This window comes from Podarcis filfolensis (genome assembly GCF_964270895.1).
Source record: "Podarcis filfolensis genome assembly, chromosome: 15".
Taxonomy (NCBI): Eukaryota; Metazoa; Chordata; class Lepidosauria; order Squamata; family Lacertidae; genus Podarcis; species Podarcis filfolensis.
Window position 1 is genome coordinate 21,648,441 of NC_139618.1, and position 7,314 is coordinate 21,655,754.

At 51.4% G+C, this 7,314-nt stretch overlaps 1 protein-coding gene across 1 annotated transcript; it reads left to right on the plus strand.

The window, feature by feature from the left end:
• Nucleotides 1-349: 349 nt before the first annotated feature.
• On the plus strand, nucleotides 350-6,556 carry BSX (brain specific homeobox; the record flags this gene model as incomplete). Its single annotated transcript, XM_083587226.1, has 3 exons — nucleotides 350-667; nucleotides 4,285-4,481; nucleotides 6,272-6,556. The coding sequence occupies exons 1-3, from the start codon at nucleotides 400-402 to the stop codon at nucleotides 6,554-6,556; spliced, it is 750 nt and encodes a 249-aa protein (XP_083443352.1). The 5' UTR covers nucleotides 350-399.
• Nucleotides 6,557-7,314: the final 758 nt, after the last annotated feature.

A 7,314-nucleotide genomic window follows, 5' to 3' on the forward strand; every position in this document is an offset into this window, starting at 1 on the left:
TGCGCTCTTTTCAGCACCGCGGACAGCGTCTCCCTCCGTCGCCTACATTCGCCACTCCTGTGGGTGACATCGGGCAAAGCCGGTTTTTCCCTCCGCCCTGCTAACCCGCGATTGGCTCGCTGGAGATCCCCCTTCGGAGCGGCCCTCAAAGGCGCAAATCCTCTCCCTCCCCCCCACCCCCAGCTTCCGAAAGCCCTTGAAGGATCCACCTTGCTCTTCTCTCTTGGCTCCCTCCAAACCGTGAAGGGAGGAGGAGGAAGAGGAAGAAGGCGACTGAGAGAGAACCCTACTCCTGGTTGGCTTCAAAAGCAACAAAAAGACCCGGAGAGACAGAGGACAAGAGCCAGGGAGTTCCTTCGGCGCCTCCCAGCCCGGATCCGCGTCTCCAGAAGCGGGGAGATGAACCTCAACTTCACCTCGCACGCGGTGGCCCACTCGGTGTCTTCCCACAGGCCAACTTCCTTCTTCATCGAGGACATCCTGCTCCACAAGCCCAAGCCCCTTCGGGAAGTGGCCCCCGAGCACTTCCACAGCCCCCTGGCCTCTCGGGTCCCTCTGCTGGACTATGGGTACCCCCTGATGCCCCCGCCGACCATCCTGGCGCCTCACCCGCACCACCCGCTCCATAAGCCGGATCACCACCACCCTTATTTCTTGACCACTTCGGGTAAGCGCTCCTTCGCCGTCGCCTCTCTGCCTTTGGCTTGAGGAACCGCGCGAGTCTCTGTCGTGTGCGTTGCCTGGTACCCAAACTCGTGCCCGTGTGTGTCCGGTGCCACAGGTTGGCTATTGTTGGTGGGTGGGCTTTTTTCGGGGAGGGGAGGCTTTAAAAAGGAGAGGAAGCTGCCCCCTTTGCTGTCCAAGAAAAGGCAAAGCAAAAGTCCAATCAAGTCTAGCCGCGCTGCTGATGCGAACGGTTTAGTCGAAAACTCCCCAAATCCGATTTCATCCAGGTGGTTGCCAAACTTTCTTCTTTACGCACAAAATGACAAGACGCGGGTTGAGGCTTTTAAAAAAATTCAGAGCAGCGAGGGCATCGTTCGTCCCTGCTCTCTTTGATGAAAGAAAGGAGAGGTTTAATCAAAGAAGCGGGGAAAAGGCGCTGGAAGTTTGGGAATCAGCCTCTTGACGCAGAGATCCTCCGCTTGCGTCGAGGGCACGAAAATCCCTCAGTCTATATGAGTTTCAGTTCGTCCTTAAAAGAATCGGAAGCCCTTGGAAGTAAAGTCATATTGGTCTCTAACTTCCAAGGTTTCTGACTTCCGATGCTCAAAAATAAATCAAGCCAAACCTTAATAACTTTTCAGCAATGTCACGATTGAATCTGAAATTATAAAATAAAACGCGGTAGGGAACTTCTTTCCCACTGAATACAAATAAATAAATGAACTCACGAGGTTGCTGTTTTCCTTCAGACTTTTAAAGGGGCTTCTCTCGAAGAGGAAGAGAAGACAGATTAATATTTTGTGGAGCGACCAGTAGTTGAAACTATAATTTAATCATGAATCATTCTCAGTTTATAAACGAAAACGAATATTGGATTTATCTTCGAACCGAATTTATCCCACTATTTAGACTCCAGTATTTAGAATCTGTTAAAAAAAGGACGCTAATTAATTTAGAATAGAGACGGAACTAACTGTCCTTTTAACCAAAAGAAAAAGCATCAACCCGTTATCTTTTAGAATGTATAAGACTTATATATTTACAAAGGGATAGAAAAGGAAAGGGAAGAAAAGGCAAAATGTCAGACGAAAACTTAAAATTTATTTCCTTAAAATTTATTTAATTAGAAATTATAAGTAATATAAGGAAACGTTGCTTGAAATTGCACAGGATTGCAACCCAAAAGACTGGAAAGCTTTTCAAGAGTTGCCAAGCGCACAAGAATGTTTCCTTGATATGGTTTTATTCAACCCCGTTTTTCCAGTCATGAAAATGCAAAATCAAACAAAAATAATTTTTTTTAAAAAAAAAGTCGATAAAGGAAAACATCTTAGAAATAGGAAAACAGTTGTCGTGAAAAGAAACACACGAACCTTGCATCTTGCCTATGAGGAATGTAAACGACACTTAACGGTTATACGATTTAAAACGGGGAAGGTAACCCGTACAGAGTATCGCATATAGAAATAAGGAGCCGCAGTGAGCGCGTGTTTTTAAAGGCTGCAACTTAATCAGATGCATAGGTGTCGACTCCCTGCGGCCCTGGGTGCCCGAGCACCCACAAAATTCCCCATGAAGGGGCCGCGCACCCACAAATTTTGGCGCCAGGGCCATGCACGCTGCAGGGCACCCACGACCCCGGGCACCCACGGCCGCGGCCAAGCTGGCATTCCTGATCAGATGTGAAGTTAGGCTGGCGGGTGCAGACGGTCGCTCTTCCACATTCTGCTCCCACCCGCAGATCCACCTGAGATGTGATCAAATAAAATTCTCCTTAGGTCTCAGCAGGATGATAGGGAAATAAGTCTGTTTTGCCGGCCACCAGGGTGAACTGACACCCGGTAAAAGAATCTTCTGCAATGCATCCACTCTGGGACGTGGAATTACAGTCGCACGCCCAGAGGGTTTCTTTTTAAATGACGAACTTTTGCAGAGTCTCAAAAGCCAGAAAACAAAGGAGAAAAACTAGGATGGAAGCGGAAAGGGGCAATAGCTGCGGAGTTGGTCACAAATACTTAATGACCCATTTGGACTCACATTTGCATTTGGGAGATTGGGTGGAGGGTAGATCAACTCTAGGAAACCTTAGCAATGAAAGATGTCAGAGGAAGCGGTTGATACTGCCCTTAATGGCCTCCGGACTTGCAGGCTCCCTTTATTTTTCCAGGAAGGCAGAAATTCAGCAGGAAAACTCTTCCCGCCGCTGTGTTGGGGGTGGGGAAAGCTTCACCGACAGATTTTCTGCCTGTTACGAGGCAAAGTCAGAGGAGCTCTGCCATGGCTAAAGAAAAGTCCTCCTGAAATCCTCCCCACCCCCACCCCAACTGATGTAGTAGCTGACAGCGAAGAAGTCCTGAGTTCAAATTCTAGCTTGCGGGGTGAGGGTTAGGACTGCTGGCAGGATCCTGGCAGGGACACGCACGCAATTTTCTCCTAACGCAACCTTCTGCTTGTCCACTCAGAAGTCGGTCCTATTGACTTCAATCTACGAAAACGTGTAAATGTGTGAGGTTGTAGTCTTTCAGCTCTGCCTCTGAAGCCACCGCTACACTGAGCTGTTTTGGTCGGTAGACCTTTAGCAGAGACTGTTCCTTCCTTTACCCTGGAAGAAAGGGGAGGGGAGCTTTGTGTTTTCCAGGGAACTGGGGAAAGGAGGGGGGGGCTGGAAGAAGAACGTCCCACTTCTGTCATGATCGACGGGGGAGATTTTGGACCGGGCGCAGGAACTGGCTCAGGTGCTGAGCTAAGAAGACACCACCTCCCAGTTCCTTGAAAAAGCGCCCCGCAGCGTCCAGACTCCAAGCACTCCAGACCACGGAATGAGTTGCTCCGGGGCTCTTCAACCACCGTTTGTTTCTCTTAGAAACCCGCCCCAATTTTGAACCGTGCTCACTCACGTGCGTAAAAGAGAGGTTTGGGAACAGAAAAGCAGACCTCGCGCTTAATCCGTTTTAATTAATCCGGGCCAAACGGCAGAGGATTCTCTACCCTTTCGGGTGGCTGCCTCATGATCTGAATTCAAAGAAAGTGGAGTGCGGGGGTGGGAGGGAGACGGAGCCCCGGACTGGGTGGGAAAGGACACGTATTAAAACGAAGTCTAGTGAATAGGGGAAATAAGAGGTAAGTAGCCCCTGTCCAAAGATTAAGCGGGGAATATAGAATTCGGGAGCTCAGTGCTACTCCTAAGAGGCAGTGTGGTGGTGCTAGGTGTTGGGAATGGCAAAACAACAGCAACCACAACAACAACCCTACTCTGGCGGTTGCAATGCTACCTTTTTGGCCGCGGCTTCCCCATCCCGGGCTGCGTTCACATAAACGAGGCCGCACGGTGCTTTGCAGTCGATTTACTGTTGGGGCCTCTCGGCGGTTAGGCGCTGCGATGGCTACATGGAGCTTCCACGGGCAGGGGCAGTCTACCCCTGTTTGGCGGAGACCATGGCGCCTCCATTCCCAGTGCCTGGACTTCTTAGAGGGCATTGGCCTGGGACTGCGCGGACCTTTATCTCCCCTCTCCCACCAAGAATCCATATCTATCGATCTCTCCTTAAAGGTGGGCTGTGGGTTGTCGGTGGGGCGCCTGGCAGGCCCGCCACGGATCCGCTCGTGTCTTCCTTGCAGGGGTGCCGGTGCCCGCTCTCTTCCAGCCTCACCCGCACGCCGAGCTGCCGGGCAAGCACTGCCGCCGTCGGAAGGCCCGCACCGTCTTCTCGGACTCGCAGCTCTCCGGCCTGGAAAAGCGCTTCGAGATCCAGCGCTACCTTTCCACTCCTGAGCGCGTCGAACTGGCCACAGCGCTCAGCCTCTCGGAGACCCAGGTAGGGCCGGGCTGGAAGGATGCGGAGGAACGAAGCGCGGTGGGTGGGTGGGTGATTGGGTGCAGTCAGGCACCCCACAAAAGACCCCGGCCCCCAATGGGGGGGAGGAGAAAGCAGCTGTCTTAAAGGGAAGTGAGCCCCGGAACGTTTTCCTCCCTCTCTGGAGAGCCTTGGGAGGCCGGGTGACCGAGGCTGCGGTCCTCCTGCCTACGGCCTTACTCGAGAGTCGGTCCCATGGAGGACACGGGGGGGGGGGGCTTACTTCTCAGGAAACATGCGCAGGATGTTGCTTGCAGCTGTCATAAGACCTGGCTCAGTGTGTTGAGAGCCTTTCTGTGTGGTGGAGGCGAAAGGAGGAATTCAGGCGGCACAGAACGAATTTAAACAGTAACAGTAAAGCAAAATGGTCGTGTCGAATTACTTTTAATTGATTTGAGTTCTCGTCCTTTGAGTAACAGCCCTGGCCCACGGGGCAGCTTATGATATTTCAGTAAAACCAGAACAGTAAAATAATAGTAGTGGTAGTAGTAGAAGAATTAATAATAATAATAATAATAATAATAATAATAATAATAATAATAATATATTGTAGTGTTGGAAGGGATCCCGAGGGTCATCTAGTCCAACCCCCTACAATGCAGGAATAATAATAATAATAATAATAATATGATGCAATTGGGACAGAATTTAAAATCATAAATCAGCCCTCCCATAAATTCACCAGAGAGATGTCGGTTCTCAAATCTGCCACTCCGAGGAGCAAATGGAGCTTAGTCTGTGGTCTGAACCATCGCAAGTGAAGTGACCCAGAATTAACACAGAAGCTCAAAAGACCTGCCCTGAGACCCTACAGTTTGCATGCCAATAATGGGAGGGCAACGGTGAAGCTAGTGGGGCATGGAGATGAGCCGATGAAGTTTTGCTACAAAGTCGTGCAATGAAGCTAGCTTGTGCATGTTTACTCGGAATTAAGCCTTAAGAATCCCAGTAGGGTTTACTAGCAAATTAAGCCTACGTAGGATTGCAGCCTTAGGTTTCCTTTCCCTTGCGCAACTCCATGCACGCTTTACCTGGGAGTAAAACCCCGCTGAATTTATTTGCGAATAAAGAATGAGGCATCTGGCTTGAACCCAATCTGAAACCTACGGTGAATGGGGAGGGCAGTTTTTCTCTCCTCATTACGAAATCGCGCGCGCGCGCGCGCCCGCCCGCCGGTGTGTATGTCTCTCTCTGTCTGTGTGTGCAAGTGTAAGAGAAGGATGAGCTGACATTGCGGGGTGTTGAACAAGCCCCCCTTACACAACCACAGTTTCCCACCTGTCTAAGGCGCCCGCTTCTTCTCGGGAGTTATGGGCAGAACACTTTGCAAGCTTCCGTGAACCTTGGAGCGGCCACATGCTGTGTTTAATGGCAGCCGTGCGCTAGGATCCCCGTGAAACAGTCTAAGAAACCCAAAGAAAACTGGGCTCCTAAATAGTTGTCCAACGTGTTCACAATGCAGATGTGGACACACGGAGGCATTTCAAGTCCTCCCCGGACTTTCCACTTGCCCTAGAAAATGTAAACCGGTTCCGAATCCGGATCATCATTTCCCCGCTTTCTTTTTCTTTCAAACAAGGGAACTTTTGTCCACTCGGCAAATGTGCCTTTGCCATTCGGTCCCCTCCCTTCCACCCTTTTCCAGTGCCATCCCACCCACTCCTCAGGGATGGCGTTTGGGAGGAAGGGGTTCCGAATATCTCTCCCTTCTGACGTGCGCCCGAGCCAACCCTCGCCGCTTCTCCTTGCAGGTGAAAACGTGGTTCCAGAACCGTCGGATGAAGCACAAAAAGCAGCTGCGGAAGAGCCAGGACGACCCCAAGGCCCCCGGCGCGGAGGACAGCGCGGAGCAGGGGGCCAGCAGCGAGCCGGAGCAGGCGCAGCCAGACAAAACGGCGCCCGGCGCTTCTTCGGCCTCCTCCTCGGCCGAGCCCCGCAAGGGCGGCCACCCGCCGCCCTTCCTGCTAGAGGAGACCGAGGACGAGGTGGACATAATCGAAGGGGCGGAGCTTTGTGGCCCTCAGCACCTCATCTAGGGCGAGCTCGGACTCTGGGACTCAGCCAAGATGGGCTGGGGTGGGACTGGCCTGACGCGGGGAGGAGTGGGGTGGGCGGTCCGCTGCTAAAAGACTCCTGGGTCCACTTGAGGACAGGTGGCCGATGGATCTGACCCCAGACTCTGATCCGAGAAGACCAAACCCTGGACAGATGTGAGAGCACCCCACTGACCCATTCATCCATCCTCCTCCTCCCCGCTCCTTTTTAGGACTGGAAATCTCCACCAACATTTCCCCGCCCCGTCGAGTTAGGCAAAGGTTGTGGGAACAGGGCGGAGGAAACTGAGCGAGGCTCAGAATCCGGATCAGATCCATGCAGGTGATTTCAGCTGGAGGAGGGATTTGGACCATGGCATTTTTAAACAGCTGTATTTTTGCGCGCGGGGCTGAGTGGATTCCATCCCCCGCCCCCACCCCCAATTCCTAAGGTAAATGCAGAAATTAAATTGAAGTCGGGGGAATGAATGGCAGTTTCTCTGAATGCAAATATAAACCACGAACTCTTTGATCTCTGTTACGTGGAAGATGCAAAGAAGGTAACGTCAGTAAGGCCATTTAATAATACGCGTGAAAAACATATCATTTCTAGGAAATTTAATTCTCAGAATGCTTGAGATTCTATCTCCAAACAGCCCGATCCTATGGCGCGTGTTTGCTCAGAAGTAAATCTCTCCGCCTCCACTAAGACTTGCTCCCGAGTGAGCGTGCACAGCGTTGCTAACTTAGTAAGACCGTTG